Source organism: Bidens hawaiensis, unplaced genomic scaffold (assembly GCF_021521415.1).
Source record: "Bidens hawaiensis isolate Kalapana, Puna unplaced genomic scaffold, B.hawaiensis_p1.1 tig00017050_1, whole genome shotgun sequence".
Lineage (NCBI taxonomy): Eukaryota > Viridiplantae > Streptophyta > Magnoliopsida > Asterales > Asteraceae > Bidens > Bidens hawaiensis.
The window spans coordinates 3,928-24,088 of NW_027492581.1; the positions used below are offsets into that span (position 1 = coordinate 3,928).

Here is a 20,161-nt window from a genome sequence, read left to right on the forward strand (position 1 = left end):
ACAGTTTTTTTTTGTTCCCTCTTACAATCTTTAAAATATGATTTGTAAAATTTCAGATTGTCGTAACGACGTCCTTATGTTTATTAACATTTCGACCTAAAACAAAAACATTTTGGTTCCGTGAATACTAATGCACAGGTCATCGAAATCAATCCTCGCAAATTTTAGCGCCCTTCTCTTGCTAGTTTTATATAAATTTGTCTAGCCATATAAACTAATTATGCTTACTAATCATAACAAAGAAAATAAAATCAAATTAATGACATAAAATCAATCCTATTGAAATGAAACTAAGCATGCATTTACCCTTTGCAGAAACAAGTTCCCACCATTCTATATTTACCTGCAAAAAGTGCATACAACAAAGAGTACATGTGGAGAAACAAAAACTGAACACTTCACAAATAATCTGAAAAAATTACCCGAGTAGCTATTCGTCGGGCCCGTGGGCCACACGGTCTCGTTGGGCTGCTATACTTTTCAGCCCAATAGATCAAGGCACCACATGTTTTTGCAAATGGGTGCTAAAATATCTTGAGGTTATTTCTTGGAGTATATGAGGTAGGGATCTTGGGCAATGGTTAACACATCGGGTCGATCTTCCTGGTTATACGTTAAGCACCGCCGAATAAACTCCTACAAAGAAAAATAATATAATTAAAGAAAACAAAATAAAAAAAACGAAAGAGAGGAAATGGGATGAACTTACTTTTGCTTCACTTGACACAGAAGGTCTCGAAGGAAATTCAACTTTTCGGGCTTTAATTATTGTATCTTCACGCAATATTCGTTCTTGTGTTTGATCATGCCCAAAAGGGCGTCTTCCAAATAGCATTTGGTACAATAGGATACCAGCCGACCACACATCAACCTTTTAAATTTTTACAAATTTTAACTAGTAAGAACAAAAATATAAAATAAGTCAAACATGATGTATATGAGTATATATATCACTTACCTTTGATGAAATGAGAGGGATCTTGCTCAACTCAAAGCATTCTGGTGGGAGGTACCTGAGCATGTAAATATGATATTATTATTATTATTATTATTATTATTATTATTATGAGATTTATAAAAAATAACTTTTAAACGAATAGAAAAATATGAAAACTTACCAATATGTTCCAGCACCTTGAGATGTAAGTTCCATGCCTTGTGATCCAACATCATCATCCACAATCTTGCTAAGACCAAAATCAGTGACTTTCGCAACACCAAATTCGTCAAAAAGAACATTCCCGGGTTTCAAATCGTAATGAATAATCCTCTGGTTTCTTTTGTTCAAGTAAACAAGGCCTTGAAATATCTGAAAAATAATTATCCTAGCTTCTTTTTCTGGTAGTATCGGTGTTGCTTTAAGAACAGCATCAAGATCTTTACCTGTATTTACAATGAACAAAGAAATGATAAGAAATCATCTATGCACGGTTTCATATTACTGAAATCATACCACTGCAATACTCCAAAATCGTGGAAAAGGTATTTTGATCTATCTCAAAGATGTCCCATAACCGGACAATGTTATTGTGTATTAAGGTTTTGTGAATGTTGTATTCACGTATAGCATGGCGTATGTAACTTTGCTTTTTATCTTCACTCCAGTTAGCGTTTAAACCGTGAAGCTTGCATGCAACATATCTATATTCCACCAGATCGAATGCCTGAAAAAACAAATGTTTAAATCAGTGCATATATGTTTATTCACCATAATTAATTAAAAGAAAAAAATAGAGAGAGAGAGATCTGACCTTGTAAACCTCACTGAATCCTCCTTTTCCGAGAAGATTTAAGAGGGCGTATCGATGATTTAGAATCTGATAATTATTGAAACGAGAACCATCTTCGTCCCTAATACGTTTCATTTCACGTATAAGCCGACCTTTCTCTAGTTCATAGCGTTCCCGTTCACGCACATAGGTTTCTTCTTCCTGTAATATACAAACTTAATTAATTTTTTTTGAAGTTAGAAATTGTATTGTAAAATAAGAAAACTTACACGTTTGATGCTGGCTAGACGGGATTTGTAAATCTCATCCTGAATAATGGCATCTTCTTCTGGACCTCCTGATTCGATTTCACTCCCATCGCCTTTATCTTTAGAGGGAAAAAATGGATTTTCAAATTGACCATAGCAAAACTATTAACTTCCATGCTTGATTTGAAGTTAATTGAATCTAAAAGTAAATAAATGATAGATAATTTACCAGGCTGCTTTTTCTTTAGTGACTTCCGCTGCCTCTCGATAACCTCCCTTAATTCTAATAAACATCTCTACAAAGCAGAAAAAAGGAATGTAAGTAATGTGCATGTTACAGTCCATTTCAGTATTTGTTTTTCAAAGTAATAAATGGCATTTTTCTTCTAGAGTTCTAGTACAATAATAAAGCAACCACTATCAAATTTAAACCAAGGATCCAATAGAACACACCAGGTTAGCATTAATATCCTTAATTGCTTGCCCATCTTCCCAAATCTCAGATATGACCGTTCCAGCTCTGCAATTGACCAAAATGTAAAAGAGTTTAAATATCAGATGATTATCATCTAAAAAAATGTAAAAAAACACAAAACATATCTAGTTATTTTAGGTAAACGATAATGAATTCTACTTGATATTATATTACCTGATAACTCCCACATTCCCAAGTCTCAAAGAATCATGTCTAACTTTCATTCTTGCTTCTCGTCTCTCAGCTTTAGACACAGATATCAGCAGATCAGATATGACTTTCATTCTCTGTGATACACGAATGTGCAATTAATAATCTTATTAGCAAAGTGAATAACTATACTAAATTTATATGTAAATTTTTCCTTTTTAGAAGTGCTGGTTGACAGAAGTCAAAATACAGCAATACAAATATGAAACTCACTTTTGGTTTCACTTGCTGTTCATTACTTTTAAGTTCCTTATGTTCCTGTACAAGACAATAAAACAAAAAAAAACAGTAAGTAGTGATAATGGATTGTAGCAAGTATGATACAGTTCTTGCAATATTAAATAGAAAGCTGACGGCAACTAACCTTTTCCAACTGTTCGGATAGATGTTGATACTCTGAAGCCTCTCGGCGTGCTTTTCTTAAGTCATCCTCCAGTGTTGTTAGTTTGGCACGCAAAGATGTGATTTCCTCCTTTAGAAAAAGAGATTTCAGGTAAGAATAAGAAAAATAAAGGGCACCAAGATACAAACATGCCAAGATACATGGCATTAAAGTTGATATGTGTAACTAGAAGTGGCAATTACTGCCCTTTTAACTTATAAACAGATCAACATGGGTTGTGTTATATCTAAAATACGCCAAAATGGTCAAATAAGTTGCTTTCTATTTTTATGGCATGCAGTCTATTAGATCTTTTTATTAAACTTTTAGATTAGATTATTACTGTGATAATCTTGGTTATCATAATCAGCCACATTAACCTTTATTAGAAATGAAGGGTCTACATGAACCCTACAAACAAAATTTTCACATAAACCAACTTTGACGTGTTACCCAACCCGGCAACCAGCCATTTTGCAATGTCTATTGGAAGTATTTATTTAGTAGAACTGTAGAAGAATTTTGAAACTTTTATGTAGCCATATTTGAAAAAATTGATATTTTCCATTACAAATTTTGTTTTCGATTTTTTTTATTTAAGTGCACCTTTTTTTTAGGCCCGCGCTTCTTTTTACGCCTAGAGCCTAGGCCCTCGGAGAGGCCTTTGCGCCTTAAGTGCAACTAACGCATTTGATAACTATGGTCCATATAAAAGTTAAAAAGAAATGGTTTTATATGGGGCATACTTTTATCATATTGATATCCCATTTTAATCCACTGAAAATTGAATTCTCTAGACAAAAACCTACAGCCTCCTGGATACTTCACATATCATAAATCATTCGTTATATTTTTCCATTCATAAAAAAATGCCTTAACAGTACTTTATGCAAATTCAGTTGTATTTAAGTGTGTTATTGTGTTTTTTGATTCAAAAATACTACTATGAAATCTGCATTTTGAAAAAAAAAATAACATTCTAGATAGCGTGTAGGCGACGTAGGCAGACAAAATACCTCTAATGAAGCACGTTCATTTTGCCCAAATTGTTCTTTTGACCTGCTACTCTCCTGAAATATATTGACAGAGAGGAATTCATACCACAGCTAAATAAGAAGAAAAGGCGTCCACATTTTTTAGGAACAAGAGTAACCAAGCACTGTGAAACTAGAAAAGGAAAATATCATTTTACAAACTTGCATGTTCCCAAAAAGTAAGTAGACTTTTAGGCAAGCAAAGATTAATGCTAATAAATTTTAAAAATCTTAGCTTGCATATTCCCAGAAGGTGAGTAGATTTCTAGTCATCCGTCCAGGGTGGAGTATGACAGAAAACAGAAAATGTAAACCCTATGGCACTTAATAACAAACCAAAATTCTCTAGCGCTAATAAATGTACTATAGTTGTACCATTAATCAGCTACAGGCATGCATTTTCAACTATATGTGCAGCATTCAAGATCGAAGAGCCTAACTATTATTCACTACCCATCTAGGACGCCTACCTTAAGGCAACTCTTTCTGCTGTCTCGTTTAATTTGCTACATTTTCCATTTTAGGTATCTCATTCCCATTTTAGCAGTAATGCTTCCGTTTAGGGGCATTTAGTTTTAAAGTTACTTGTTTCTCATCCAATAATTGCATCAGTAGTTTTAACTTGTGTGACTTGGCCTAAAATTTCTCTAATAAACTATTATAATTAACGAGTATACTAGCCATATTAAGAGCAACCAGATGCTTATGTTATTTTGTGAGACTGGTCGCCCACCAATATTTTGTGGGATGGAAAGAGTACTTTCTATTAGCAGTACAAGAATGACAATCTTTGGATTGTAAACACCATAATTTCTAATTCGTGAAAGATGTTGGGAAGAAACTAAAGTTGATTTCATATATCATAATCAAAGCTAAACTCAAACAATCATCACTTTTCGTAATTGCCCACCAATTTTCTACGTAAACATATTATTTACGTTTGATAATGCCAGGACAACAAATTTGCAAAAGAGTTGTGGTGCATAGCATTAAGCCCACTGTCATCTTTCTAAAGTAGTTTATTTATTACTTTTTAGGAAAAGACTATCACCGGCTAATCGAAAGTTGCACATGTAACATACACAAGCAAAAGGGTACGAAAACAGTACCAAAATTTTCATTATTAACATCAAGTTACTTTGCCCATTGTATATACGCTAAAGTTAGGCTTTCAAGATTTATGACACTGGATACATGCACGAGAAAATGGTAGTTACTTCAATGTGATTAACCTGAAAACAAACATGCACTTTCTAGAAACATGTGCTTGCTTATGGACATATATAATATATATCATATCCTAAACCACAACTAGAAACAGCACAAGAATGACAATCGCGTGTTAGATAGCCAAACCATGATCACAAAATGTAGCAACAGAAACTAATTAGATTACAAGGTTGACTCTAAACTCAATTTCTGACAGAAACGATACCTTCTGATTTAAGTTCTCAACAATACCATTTGAGGTAGAATTTTGTATTCTTGTCTGGTCATTAACTAGAGACCCGCGTCCTCTGGCTGAAGTAGAATTACCCTTACCACGGGTTTGTTTTCTCCTATTTGCATCTGAGCCATTCTTAACCTCCGCAGTGTCCATAACTTTTTGTCTCGTATCCGTCACTACCTGAATTGATTCAAAAAAAAAATGTTATGCAAATTGTTCTGAATTCAACATTAAGAAAGAATACTTGCATACAGAATGATTACTACTATAGATGACTGAGTAAAATAAAAAAAGTAGATCATGAAAGTTAGAGATGTATAATGAGACAGAACTAGCGTTAATCTTTATATGATTTGGTCATAAGTTTCATGCAAAAAACCAACCTCAACTTGATTGGCTGCAGTCGATGCAGTCGAATCAGCATCATCTGCAAGCTTTCTACGCTTCTGAAAGTTAGGTTGTATGAGAAACTCTCTCCCATTCTGGAAAAGAAATGAAGATTAAAGGTTAGCTGAAAGGAATAAACTTAAAAGATGTCAAATGACACAAACAGAAAAACAGCTGTTCTAAACTTCTAACTCCCTAGGAGTTGCCTCGTAATGTTTGTTATCATGTTTCCCATTTTATGATTTCTTTTGGCACAAAAGGTCTGCTGTTCAAACAATGCAAGTCAAGATCTCTTGTAGTAAAAAACAAAACAATTACAATGTGACAGAAATTTTATTAATGACTGACTTTCAAGCATATTTATAAAAAAATTATTATATCTATAGCTTTCATAAAATCAGCTTTCAGTGAAAGCATATGACATGCATATGAGATGCGCAAAACACAACATTGTCAAGAACGCCGCTCCTCTGTTCATTCTTTCTATGACAAATCCCCTTAAATAAGTAGCCGAAGACCAATAGAAACTATAATAAAACTCACTTTGTCTGCTATTCAACTTGGAAAACATATAAGTAGGCATGTACACGGACCGAACGTTCGGTGAACTATTCGTGAACCATTCGGTGGGAAGTTCGTTTATGTTCGTTTATTTAATAAACGAACAAACGTGAACAGAAAATTTGTGTTAGTTTAATTAAACAAATGAACATGAACACATGTTCTGTTCGTTCATTTACGTTCATGAACGTTCGTTTATGTTTGTTTATGTCTGTTTATTTATGTTCGTTTATGTATTAATAGAAAATAATTAAATATTATCTGGATAGATCATCTGCTTAAAGGTTTTATATTTGTTAATTTGTGTTCATTTACATTTGTTCATACATGTTCGTTTATCTTTGTTCGGTTATGTTCGTTTAGATTTTAAACAAACGAACACAAATGTCCATTTTTAAATAAATGAACATGAACATAAATATTTGTTCGATTAAGTGTCCGTGTTCTTTTAAAGTTAAATGAACGAACACGAGTATGCCCTTGTTCGTGTTCATTCGATTCGTTTACAGACATTCATTATTCGCATTGATGAATACAACGGTCTCAATCTCTAGGCTCTGCCAATTTTATTTGTGTTCGTTTATGTTCGTGAACACGTTAATTTCCTTAATGAACGAACACGAACATAAAATCTCGTTCGGTAAGTGTTCGTGAACCGTTCGAGAACACGTTATTTTCTTAACAAACGAACATGAACAAGGCCTTGTTCGTGTTCGTTCGGTTCGTTTACAGCCCTACATATAAGCAACATTAACTAAAATTATTAAGAAGCTAACAGTGCTCAACTACACTAGGTTTTCTATAATTTTAACATCTAAAAAACCTATTATATCCAAATCTCCATAACCTACATTGTGCACAAATCACACTTCAACTATATGAAACAACAACTGCAAACAATCAATTTTAAAGCACTCACATTATCATCCTTCTTCCGAATTGCTAGACTCTTAACAATTCAACACAAATCCCACCAGCAATATTAGCTCAAAAACTGGCAAAAATAGCAGAAAAAGAAACCGACGACCGTGTCCCCACAGGCACAGAAACTAAGAGTGCTCAACTAAATTAGGTTTTCTATAATGTTAGCGCCTAGAAAACCTATGATATCTAAAACTCCATAATCTAAAATTAAAACTAAGATTATATTAAAATTGCTTCTACATTATGCACAAATCACACTTCAACTATATGAAAATTTTAAAGCAATAACATCAAATAGCTAATTTCAAAACACTCACATTACCATCCTCTTCCGAATCACTAGTATTCGGAACAAATTCCACCAGCAACATTAGCTCCAAAACTGGCAAAAATAGCAGAAAAAGAAACCGACAACTGTGTCCCTACAGGCACAGAAACTAAGAACGCTCAACTAAACTTGGTTTTCTATAATTTTAGCACCTAGGAACCCTATTATGTCTAAAACTCCATAATCTGGGGCTAAAACTAACAAAACATTAAAATTACTTCATTATGCACAAATCACACTTTTAACTATGGAAAACATTAAGTTCTGAAACAACAGCAAACAGTAATTTCAAAACATTTAAATTATCATCCTCTTCCGAATCGCTAGTGTAACGATTCGGCACAAATTCCACCAGCAGAAATATTAGTACCAAAACTGGCAAAAATAGCAAAACAAAACCGACGACCATGTCCTTACAAGCACAGAAACTAAGAGTGCTCAACTAAACTAGGTTTTCTATAATTTTAGCACCTAAGGACACGATTATGTCTAAAAACTTCATAAACTAAGGCTAAAACTAAAAAAAACATTCAAATTACTTCTACATTACGTACAAATCACATTTTAACTATGAAAAACATTAAGTTCTGCAACAACAGCAAACACATTTCAAATTTCAAAAACACTCACATTATCATCCTCTTTCGAATCGTTAAAGTCTAACGATTCGGCACAAATTCCACGAGCAGCAACATTAGCTCCAAAACTGACAAAAATAGCAAAACAAAACCGAAGACCATGTCCCTACAAGCACAGAAACTAGAGTGCTCAACTAAACTAATGTTAGCACCTAAGAACCCGATTATGTCTAAAAACTCCAAAAACTAAGGCTAAAACTAAAAAAATATTGAAATTACTTCTACATTACGCACAAATCACACTTTAACTATGGAAAACTTTAATTTCTGCAGCAACAGCAAACAAGTAATTTCAAAAAATCACATTATCATCCACTTCCGAATCACTAGAGTCTAACGATTCGGCACAAATTCCACCAGCAGCAACAGCACTAGCTCCAAAACTGGCAAAAATATCAGAAAACCAACGACCATGTCCCTACAGGCACAGAAACTAAGAATGCTCTTTGCTCAACTAAACTAGGTTTTCTAAAATTTATAATTTTAGCACCTAGGAACCCTATTATGTCTAAAACTCCATAATCTGAGGCTAAAACTAACAAAACATTAATATTACTTCTACATTATGCACACACAGATCACACATTTAACTATATGAATCAATAACATCAAACAACTAATTTCAAAAGACTCACATTATCATCCTCTTCCAAATCGCTAGACTCCAACGACCCCGCACAAATTCCACCAGCAGCAACATTAACTCCAAAACTAGCAGAAACTACAGAACTAGTAACCAACGATCATGTCCCTACGAGCACAGAAACTAAGAGTGCTCAACTAAACTAGGCTTTCTATAATGTTAGCACCCAGAAAACATATGATGTCTAAAACTCCATAATCTACATCTAAAAACAAACCTAAGATAATATGAAAATTGCTTCTACATTATGCGCAAATCATACTTTAACTGCAGGAAACAAAACTGTAAACAACTAATTTCAAAACACTCACATTATCATCCTCTTCCGAATCGCTAGACACCAACGACTCCGCACAAATTCCACCATTAACATTAGCACCAAAACTGGCCAAAATAGCATTAAAAAAACCACGGCCCTGTCCCTACATGCACGGAAACTAAGAGTGCTCAACTAAACTAGGTTTTCTATAATGTTAGCACCTAAGAACCCTATTATGTCTCAAACTCCATAATCTAAAATTAAAACTAACAAAGCATTAACATTACTTCCACATTATGCGCATGCACACACACAAATCACACTTAAACAATATGAAACAATAACATGTAGTTAAACTAAGCTCAATTAAACTAGGTTTTCGATAATGTTGGCACCTAAACTCCATAGCCAGAGGTTAAACCATATATAACATTGGCATTGCTTCTACATCAAGCACAAAGCACACATTTAACTATATGAATCAATAACATCAAACAACTAATGTCAAAAGAGTCACATTATCATCCTCTTCCGAATAGCTAGACTCGGACGACCCTGCACAAATTCCACCAGCGGCAACATTAACTCCAAAACTAGCAGAAACAACAGAACTAGTAACCAACGATCGTGTCCCTACGAGCACAGAAACCAAGAGTGCTCAACTAAACTAGGCTTTCTATAATGTTAGCACCCAGAAAACATATGATGTCTAAAACTCCATAATATATCTAAAACCAAACCTAAGATAATATGAAAATTGCTTCTACATTATGCGCAAATCATACTTTAACTGCATGAAACAAAGCTGTAAACAACTAATTTCAAAAGACTCACATTATCATCCTCTTCCGAATTGCTAGACTCCAACGACTCCGCACAAATTCCACCAATAACATTAGCACCAAAACTGGAATAAATAGCATTAAAAAAACCGACGACCCTGTCCCTACAGGCACGGAAACTAAGAGTGCTAAACTAAACTAGGTTTTCTATAATGTTAACACCTAAGAACCCTATTATGTCTCAAACTCCATAATCTAAAATTAAAACTAACAAAGCATTAACATTACTTCTACATTATGCACACACACACACACAAATCACACTTAAACAATACGAAACAATAACATGTAATTAAACTGCGAGCAATTAAACTAGATTTTCGATAATATTAGCACCTAAACTCCATAACCAGAGGTTAAACCTAATGTAACATTGACATTGCTTCTACATCATGCAAAAATCACACTTCAACTATATAAAGCAACAATATGAAACAATCAATTTCAACAGACTCACATTATCATCCTCTTCCGAATCGCTAGACTCCAACGCCTCCTCAGCACAAATTCCAGCAGCAACAGCATTAGCTCCAAAAGTAGTAACCGACGAGCGTGGCTGTGCAGCAGAGGTTTTACCGACCATACGAGCTTCGAGTTTGGCGAGTTTTGACGGCAAGAATTGATCGGACTGGTTAGAGGAGTTTGACGTCAAGTGCATAAGCACGTCTTCTGACATCGGTGATCGATTGCGGTTAAATTTGACCTAATTCATATATCAGAAGGTAGAATTGAATTGAATTGAATTGAATTGAATTGAAGGTTATAAGCAGATGAAAATGGTTATTGTATGGATCGACGGTTACACTGATTGAAGATTTTGATTTTGACAGTTAGGTTTTGTAACCAGACTGGTGATGTGGTGTAGTGGAGGTGCGTACGGACGGCCGGAAATGAATTCAATGCCCGCTTTCTCTTTCTTTTTTCGATGTATTGTTTTTGTTTTCTAACAAAAAATTAGCCACCGTTTACTATTTTGGTCTTGGGAAGTACTCGTATGCATGATATTTCTATTAGATAAAACTTGTTCAATTTAATTATCCAAATCTAGTGAATGTCTCGTCTTCGTCTAGTTTTCCATCATCATCACCTAGTGCCAGTGAAACTAAATAACGTGCAAGAATTAAACCTAGGTTACATGAAACACGGTGCTGTTTGTTTTTTTGAAAATGGAGCAGGCATTGCCATCTGCATGCTGTTGGTTTTTTCTAAAACATATCATTAAAAACGTTTGCGCGAACTCTTCTTGGTGCACACTTAGCCCGTTAACTTCTATGAACTTCTAAGGTCTGCAGAGGGTTAAACACTATCATCTACCAACACCCACTGTCCACCATCGCCACTCACCGTCCGCCACCACCACCACCACTGCCGTCTTCCACCACCACAACCCATCATCCGCCACCACCGTCTACCTCCACTGTCCATCATCACCACCACCTATCTCCATTGTCTACACTACCCACCACCACCACTATCACCATCCAGCAGCACCACCACCCACTACCATAGTTTGGATACCACCAACAGTTTATTTAGCAATTTACAAACGTTAAAAAACAAACATTTTTCTTCTTGCAGACTGTAGAGGTTTGGTCTACCTCTTCTTTTACAGATGTATACAAATGTAATCCGCAGGCTATAGACATTTTACCTATGAAAAAACAAACAACACCCAAGTCTCTACCTTACCGCTTCACCACCGGCTCGTTGAGTTAAACCCAATTCAATGATCACTTTCTCTCTATTTTTTTTTATAAAATTTATGTATAATTAATTATATATAAATATTAAAAGACAACTTTCTTGAGCTTCACCTGTTGTACCTTCTGTTTATTTTGTTGTACACTCTCTTTTACAATTCTTGAGCTTTATCTGTTGTACTTTCTTCTTATTTTGTTGGACATCTCTTTACAACATACACGTGTCATGACATCTGCCTATTTTCATCACAGCTGTCTTATTTTCCCTCTATGGGTATTACACTATTATGGTTTCTATCATAACCAGGTTATTCCCGGTGACGAACCACCGCACCACTGCCGGTCCTCATCTACGTTCTCGATGTATGGAATCGGAAAAAGGCATCTCCGTCGGCCATGAACCACCGTCACAGGTTGCTTTCTCTCTATTGCTTGAGAAATCAACAGGCACCGGTGGTCTATTGTCGTGGCGGAAGTATGACGGTGATGTTGTGGCTCCATTTTTGTCTATTACGGCTCCGATTCTTCTATTGTCGGGTTCGATTTTGTAAACCATAGGCAACAGCCGTGTCGGTGACCGGCGACTTTTGGTTTAGGCGGCGGTGGTGTCGTGTCGGCGGGCTGGTTGTCTCATGTTACCATCTGTGTTTTTGTTGCTTTGTTGTATGTGTTTTGATGATGTTGATGACATTGTTTTTGTGCTCATAAGTTGCTCGATGAAATGCCTATACTCATAAATTAAATTTTTTTTTATCTACTTTAGATGACGATTATGGCCTCCGTTTGGCCACCATTGAAGCAATGACGGTCTGATGAGTTTGTGATCAGATGTACACTACCGGAAAGCGGTGGGGGGGGGGGTGATTGACCTAATGCTGTCGCGTTTGTTAAGACTCCTTAGGTGGCGGTGGTGCTACGGTCTACTGTTGGCAGAATCTGTTACAAAACACTAGGTGGCGGTGGTGTCGTCGTAGTGCGCTTTTAGATATTATACCTTTTTTCAGGGTGGTAAAATGCAGCACACCTGTCTTTCTTTGTGGTAAAGTTCATCATCTGTTTAGTTGTTATCGCTCTCCATTCATCCTACAATGGTGGGTGTGTATTACCCGGCAATGGTGGTGGTGGTGGTGGTGGTGGACTGCTATTTGGCATCGCAACTTCGGTTGCAGCCGTAACGGCATTAGCTGTGCTTTATTAGTGATGGGATGATGGCAATGACAAACTATGTATATATTAGAAGACAACTTTCTTGAGCTTTGTCTATTGTACCCTTTGCTTATTTTGTTGCACACTTTTGATGGTGCGTGTGAATTACCCGGCGATGATGATGGCCTGCTACTTGGCATGTCAACTTTGGTTGTAGCCATAGCGGAATTGAGCCGTGCTTTGTTAGTGATGGGCTAATGACAATGACAAACTATGTATCTGAGCCTCTTTGTTTTGTAAAAACTATGATGGCATGTTTTGATATTTTTTTCAAAGTTCAATTATATATTTGCTTTTTTGCATTCACTTTTTCACTAGGGTTGTTATTTTTGAGATGTAAATGGGTAAATGGTTATGCGACGAATAAAGTGACCATAGCTGTGTGTTAGTAGTGTTCCGTTGATGAACATGTTAAAACTTTTAATCTACCAACACCAAGAAACCTCTTGGAGTTACATTATGGCCAAATCAGTTAGCACAATATATATAAAATTCTAATGTCATTTCTCTCTTATTTTTAAAGAAATGGTGTAGGCTTATGTGATTACAATGGCTATTGATGGAGTTTAGTAGGAAAATTGATTTTAGTTTTGTTTTACAGGTTTTGCCATTTTGGTTAAATCAGATATAAATTAATTTATCCAACTATTTTTCTTTCTATGTGATGCTTTCAAGTAAACTTTTACTTCATGACGCATTAGATATGACACATAACCTAAATCGACCATCCATAAGTGAATGGGTCAAAATTACCCCTTCAGATTAGTGCTTCTTCTAGCACTACTAGATGAATTATAATAGCCTAAAAACTAATATAGCTTCTACTTTAACAAGAAGCCTATTAAGATTAACAAACTCACCGCAACGTGACGGGGTCTTAAAACTAGTTACATTTATTTATTATTTGTTTTTTTTTTGCAAATATGAGGTCATTTCTTGCTCTTGAAGTTACTCAACACATAGTCAAGGAATTGGCCTTTTAATCTTATCATTTATGTGCAAGACTATGATATGGGGTTTTAGCGGCCTCTCTGCCACTGCCACTGTGGTTATGCACGCCACAACCGTATGGGCTCAGCGTGGACGGCTTCAGTATGGTAGCGTCAGCGAAAAGGATTTTTAGCTTGTTGGGTGTTGTGTCATTCACTCATGTGAGCAAAGTACATACACATTACTGAAGCACCCGCTCACCTGAACCACACACATGGTTATGTGGCTTTCACAATGGTTTTTCGGTGAGGCTGCCAGCTCAATCACAAAACATCCACATCAACATCTCCTCCATTAATGACGTTAGTCATCCGTTAGTAAGGGAGTGACACAACAAATAAATAACAGTTTAGAAATCTTACAATACTAATAAAAGAAACTGTTGAAACTTAGATGTCAAGCCTATATTTCTCATAATTTCTAATCTCTCATCACATTCATTATAACTATCCATGGGTCATGAGTCAAAATCATTTTATGAAGCGGGTTATAACATAGTGTGGATTTTATAACATAGTGTCATTTTCATACATGAAGTTTGACCAACTACGTAGCTTTAGCTCATTTTTTAAATTTCTTGCAAATCCACACCCTACGTTTCTAAAACCATACTATTTTAGTAATTTTACCCGTTTGCTTTTTACATTCAATTAATTCATAAATATTTTGAGAATCACAATTGAAATAACGGACGTTATTTATTTTTATCATTTAATAAATCAGCTAATCAAAAGTTAGTAATAATTAGAATATTAAAAAACAAAATCCCGTAAATATTTAACTAACCAAGTTAATCTTAGTTGACGCCGGCGAATAACATAATAATAATAATAATAATAATAATAATATCGCCGGAAACCTAACAAATCTGACGAACGATGGGAGAAGCCAATAACATCGACGACGATTTGCTTCTCAAGAAGTTCTACGCTGAAGTCAGCGAGGCTGAACGCGATAACGAAGTCGTTAGGTAGCCGTTTTCACCGTCTTCGTATGTCTTATTGTTACTGATTGCTTAATTTCTCTGAATTTGTCGTATTATTAGCAATGATTTGTTGTTTAATAGTTTATTGTCCATGAAATGTTTATATGAATCTGCATATATGCTAAATTTTCATGGAAGCTTCATTTAGAGCCCTAGATTGAACACTATTAAACCCTAGGTCACACATATATCGTTAGGTATCTGTTTTCATCGTTTTCGTATGTGATTTTGTTACTCATTGCTTTATTACTCTGAATTTGTCGTAGTATTTGCATTAGATTATTATGAAACTGTGTTTATATGAATCTGCATATAGCTAAAATTTCATTGAAGCTTCATTTAGAGCCCTAGATTGAATTCACCATTAAACCCTAGGTCACGCATATATTGTAGTTGTCAAAGGCGTAAGGTGCCCGGGCCTAGGCACAAGATAAGCAAAGTGCATAGCGTAAACTTACCACTCTTGGGGTTTTAGACATGTTTAAAGCTCGTTTGCCCCGATTTTGACAAAATGTGGCCGGATTCATGACCGAAGGTTGCCTGAATGGCAAGGAGGCGCTATCTCTGCGCCTCACCTCGGCTGAGGGTCTAGGCGCATGACCGAAGGGCTTTTGATGACATAGATGTATATTGAACTTTTTTTTTGTTTGAACTTGTGACAATTTTGCTTCAAACAACACTTGGTTGCATTTGAGATCATGGTTGTCAAATGTTAAAAGTAAAAAAGCATGAATCAAGTATTTGGTTTAATCGGGACCTTATTTGAGATTAGAATTGTGACAGTCAAGGGCGCAGGATAAGAGAGACCTGAGGTCTCCTCGGTCACCACTGTTTTTTCGCTTCGCAGTGTAAATTTTCACGATTTCATTCGAAAATTTTTATAGGTATTGAGCTTGGTCACCACTCAGTGACTTCGGTCACACCTATGGTTTAGCCCAAGCTTGAAGCTTCGACACTGATAACAGTGGTGGATTTATCACAAGAGGAAGGAAGAAAGCAAATTAGTAGGTTATATTTTTTAGTACATTAGTTACATAGAAGGTAGTTTTTTGTATCAGATGATTATGCTGTTGAGATTCAGCTAGTCAGTTTTTGTGACACGGTCAAGATACTAATTTATTTGAACTTAGTCACTGTTACAAGTTCTCTTTAAAGGATATCTATGAACTTGTGAAGAGGAACGTGATAACAATTGTGTAAATAAATATTGACAGGCCTACCTGCAAACTTTCATGATTGTTCTAACAAAGTATTCTAAGCTTGAATTTTCAATCAGAACCCCCAAACCAAAATGTACTTCTAAACCTTTTAAGGCATTTTTGGTTGATCAGTTAAGTATTGATTGTGTTCTTAGACTAATGCAAGATAAACTAAAGGTATTTAGAAGTGTTCTAAAAATCACTAAGCAGAGCTAGATAATATTGCCATCTTGTAGCGCTTAATCCCATGATTTAAGTGGACGCATGTAGTTCCTTTATTTTAAATACAATTGTTTTAATTATAAAAAAATGTATGTTTGACTTGCTGAGCCAATCATGTCTCTTCATGAGTTATGTATGTGCTATGCAAGTTGAGGTTTTATATCATTATCTAATATATGTGTTTGGAATAACAATTTCACAGGATTCTATCATGCTTTAAGCTAAACGCATTCGAGTATCTTAATCTACCATTCGATTCGTCTCCAGAAGATGTGGAAAAGCAATATCGTAAGGTAATTTCTTTGTATTTTTATAGTGTATGGTGTTTGATAATTCATAATTAGTCTGTGTATGACATCTCTAATCTTTGTATTGGTGATATGCAGTTATCGTTGTTGGTCCATCCTGACAAATGCAAGCATCCCCAGGCAAAGGAAGCATTTTCTGGTATATACAATGTATTTTTGACTTTGACTCCTACTAGTGTGAACTTTTTAGTTTAGATTTTTGCTTTCTTGTTTGCACATATTGCACTGCAAATCTGCAATAACAGAATTTTGACTCTCTTATGCAGCCCTAGCAAAAGCTCAACAACTATTACTTGATCCTCAAGAAAGAGAGTATCTCGTAAACCAAATTAACGCGGCGAGAGGTTTGTTCGAAAGCTACTTTATGTTTCCAATGTACTAGGTTATTTACCAAAAGTTAATGTCTTCATGTTGTATCATACCGGCGAGAGGTTTGTAGGAAAGATACTTTATGTTTCCACTGTACTAGGTTATTTACCAATAGTTAATGTCTTCATGTTGAATCATATCTGCTTGTTCATGGCATACTGCATACCATTTACCATATTATAATGAGTGTTCCATGACTCCGTCATATATGCATTATGAGCTAACTACTAATGCTGTTAAACTATATTTATTTCTAGTAAGTTATCAGGCAGTAACTGCATTTTTCTTATTCCTATTTATGACCTGACATTGTTTCTGCTAACAAATTTTTGAAATTTGCTAAAAGATATATTTGGTATGGTTACGATTATAAAGCTTCATTGCGTTGAATAAGAAAATAGGTGTGTAGAACTGTAGGCACAAGAAAGCTTTACTATAAGTTTGCCAGGTGTGGTTTGAGGACCATTTTGAAATCTGCTAATAGTAAAGCTTTACTATAAGTTTGCCAGGTATTTGGTTAGGTAATGTGTAGGTCCAAAATGATGCAATAGTTGAGATTTATAAACCTAATTGTGTGTGTATATGTATATACATTTATGTATATGTGTGAGTACCTGTTCGCCAAAAGTATGACTACTCTGTTTTGTGTATGCATACCTGCTTTCAGGTCATGATTCATGATTGTGCGTGGAAATACTGAATTAGGAATGTTTGTAGTTTGTTATTTCTTGAACCATCATATGCATTCGTTTAGAATGATAATAACAAATGCACTTGGCTCATTTGCAGAAGAACTTCGAGCTAAGAGGAAAAAACAACTGAAGAAAGACACTGCATCTAAGCTGAAATCACTAGTTGATGAGGTAATGTTATAGCATAATTTTTTTTTCCTGTATTATTAACATTAATGTTAATCTGAAAAAGCAGCTTTTTGTCAATTCAATGTATGAAGGTGTTTTTCATTCATATTAGGATTTCTAATTTTTGTGGCAAGTCGGTTTCTTTCTAATATTGGTTTTTCCATTATTAATTACCATTTATTAGAATTTCTACTTTTTGCAATGCTTATGGGGATTATTATCATGGAGATTATGATATTATTTTGCTTTTTAAAACTTTTTTTACAGGGAAAATATGAGCAATGAGTATGAAAAATCGGATGAATTTCAGGCTCAGCTAAAGTTGAAAGTTCGGGAAACACTAACCGACCAAGAATGGCGAAGGAGGAAAATGCAGATGTGGGTATGCTTGAATAGAACCCACTTAATTGTATTTTTTTCATTTACAATTTGTTAATTCCAAAAAAGGAATAAAAAACAGCATGGAGTTTTTTAAAAATCAAGTTCTAATTTTATTAACTTTTCTGACTCTTGCGTAGATTTCTGAAGAGGAAGGTAGATTGAAAAAAGACGAGGAAGAATCCAAAGAAAGCGTGAACACGAGGAGCAATGGGAAGGAACCAGGGAAAACAGGGTTCGCATTTTACTTCTTTATTTTTGTTCTTATTTTATGTTCAACATGCAGTTATAATTACTTGTATCAAATTACTAATCCCTCTAAATTTCTTTTTTAATCAGGTTTCTAGCTGGAGGGACTTTATGAAAGGGGGAAAGAAGGTAAACTACTTCATTCGAACTTTTCTATATATAAGTAGCGTGCAAAATTTACAGAAAAAGTTATATTATTTCAGTCATAATCCAGTGGTCGCCGAATTAATCACAACAAAAGTTGACCGATAAGACCACTTTTTCATTAGAATTGATTCGGAGGTTTTATGCATTAAAAGTGCACTTTGGGTGGCTTTATGTCCATTTGACCCCATTTTTGAAGCTAATCTTTTTTTATATTACTTATTTAACCCCTTAGAGATAAAACATAACCCGTATCAGTTTATTTATAAGTAGGGATGTAAACGAGACGAGCTGGGCTCGACTCATTTCGAGCTCTTTTACTAAAGCTCGAGCTCGGCTTGTTAGTTTATTTTCAAGCTCAGGCCCAGCTCAGATTTTACACGTTTTTAATTATTTTTATATGTTTTGAGAAAAATCTTAAACGAGCCTAAGCTTGGCTCGGGCTTGACTGTGAGGTGTAAAATTATTACATTGAAGTTGAAAAAGGTTAAACTTAAAAATACGCAAGGCTCGATAAGGCTCGACGAGCCTAAACGAGCTTCACTTACAAGGCTCGAGCTTGGGCTCGTTAACTAAATGAGCTTTATTTGAGGCTTGACTCGGCTCGTTTCAAGCTTTTTATCAATTTAAGCTCAAGTAGCTCACGAGCGGCTCGGCTCATTTGCACCCCTATTCATAAGTAAACGCATAGGGCCATCTGTAATTAGAAATAACTAACAGATGGGTTGATAAGGGTGTAGGTGAAGAAAGGTGAACTTTGACCACCAAAACTGAAGACAGAAGACCCTAACAAGTCATACGTTCAAAGGCCAGTGAAGCGAGGTTAGGCGGGCCCTACAAATACCGAGTTGTACTGAAATATGCAACATCACAGTTCATTTAGCTGTTGAATATTGCAGCTTTTTATCGTCACCTTTAGCCCGGTACAAGAGCATTGTATATTTGCATTTTACTGCATTGTGGTTAAAACTTACGACTCTACACAAGTTAGTTTCTATAACCTTTTGAGTTGGTTTCCAACTTATTATGGGATATAATCATGCAATCAAAATAGGTTCGGGTCAATACGAGTAATATTTCGTGCGGATTAAAGGTTGTGTTAAACACAAACGCACGCTTAACATGTATTAGTAAAGAGATTTAGCATTTGGATATAATGCATAACAAGTTAACATTTGTTACCGACAAGTATTGGGATTTCGACCGTGTTGTCGAAAACATTGTTAAGCGAACCAATGATTTATTTTATTTGCTGTCGTTGGTTTTTTGTCAACTTCGTAGATCTTTCCTCGTTTTGAAATTGTTGTGTACAGTCTTTAATGCTATGATATAGCTACTAACTAGCATATGCTATTAAAATATTGAGATGGGTCTTTCAAGAATAAACTATATTTTTAATATATTTTTGTTAAATACAGCAGTAGTAAGTTTCATTCTTCTATC

At 35.2% G+C, this 20,161-nt stretch overlaps 1 protein-coding gene and 1 pseudogene across 3 annotated transcripts; one reads left to right on the forward strand and one right to left on the reverse strand.

Annotated features, from left to right (window-relative positions):
* Nucleotides 1–241: 241 nt before the first annotated feature.
* Nucleotides 242–10,812, reverse strand: LOC143552926 (serine/threonine-protein kinase TOUSLED-like). Of its 2 annotated transcripts, none has more exons than XM_077043031.1 (16): nt 10,566–10,812; nt 5,910–6,008; nt 5,515–5,706; nt 4,062–4,115; nt 3,028–3,135; nt 2,877–2,921; nt 2,628–2,740; nt 2,432–2,498; nt 2,208–2,274; nt 2,000–2,097; nt 1,752–1,931; nt 1,454–1,664; nt 1,119–1,383; nt 959–1,013; nt 710–871; nt 242–636 (listed from the first exon to the last, which is right to left on the reverse strand). In XM_077043031.1, the coding sequence occupies exons 1-16, from the start codon at nt 10,782–10,784 to the stop codon at nt 541–543; spliced, it is 2,031 nt and encodes a 676-aa protein (XP_076899146.1). In that variant the 5' UTR covers nt 10,785–10,812; the 3' UTR covers nt 242–540. The 2 variants fall into 2 exon arrangements, with proteins under 2 accessions (XP_076899146.1, XP_076899147.1); XM_077043032.1 differs by lacking the exon at nt 10,566–10,812 and adding an exon at nt 9,319–9,335 and having other exon boundaries at nt 243–636.
* Nucleotides 10,813–14,882: 4,070 nt separating this feature from the next.
* LOC143552898 (J domain-containing protein spf31-like) lies at nt 14,883–19,629 on the forward strand (annotated as a pseudogene). Its single transcript, XR_013138725.1, has 9 exons — nt 14,883–14,974; nt 16,613–16,703; nt 16,797–16,857; nt 16,985–17,062; nt 17,877–17,950; nt 18,215–18,329; nt 18,466–18,560; nt 18,665–18,703; nt 19,459–19,629. The product of XR_013138725.1 is annotated as a J domain-containing protein spf31-like (transcript).
* The last annotated feature ends 532 nt before the right edge of the window (nt 19,630–20,161 follow it).

Coding starts and splice junctions, on each gene's coding strand:
- LOC143552926 (XM_077043031.1), bottom strand. CDS start 10,784: ATGTCAGAAGACGTGCTTATGCACTTGACGTCAAACTCCTCTAACCAG. Junction 1,665..1,751: donor GATTCAGTGAGGTTTACAAG/GTCAGATCTCTC, acceptor TTGTTTTTTCAG/GCATTCGATCTGGTGGAATA. Junction 1,384..1,453: donor GATTTTGGAGTATTGCAGTG/GTATGATTTCAG, acceptor TTGTAAATACAG/GTAAAGATCTTGATGCTGTT.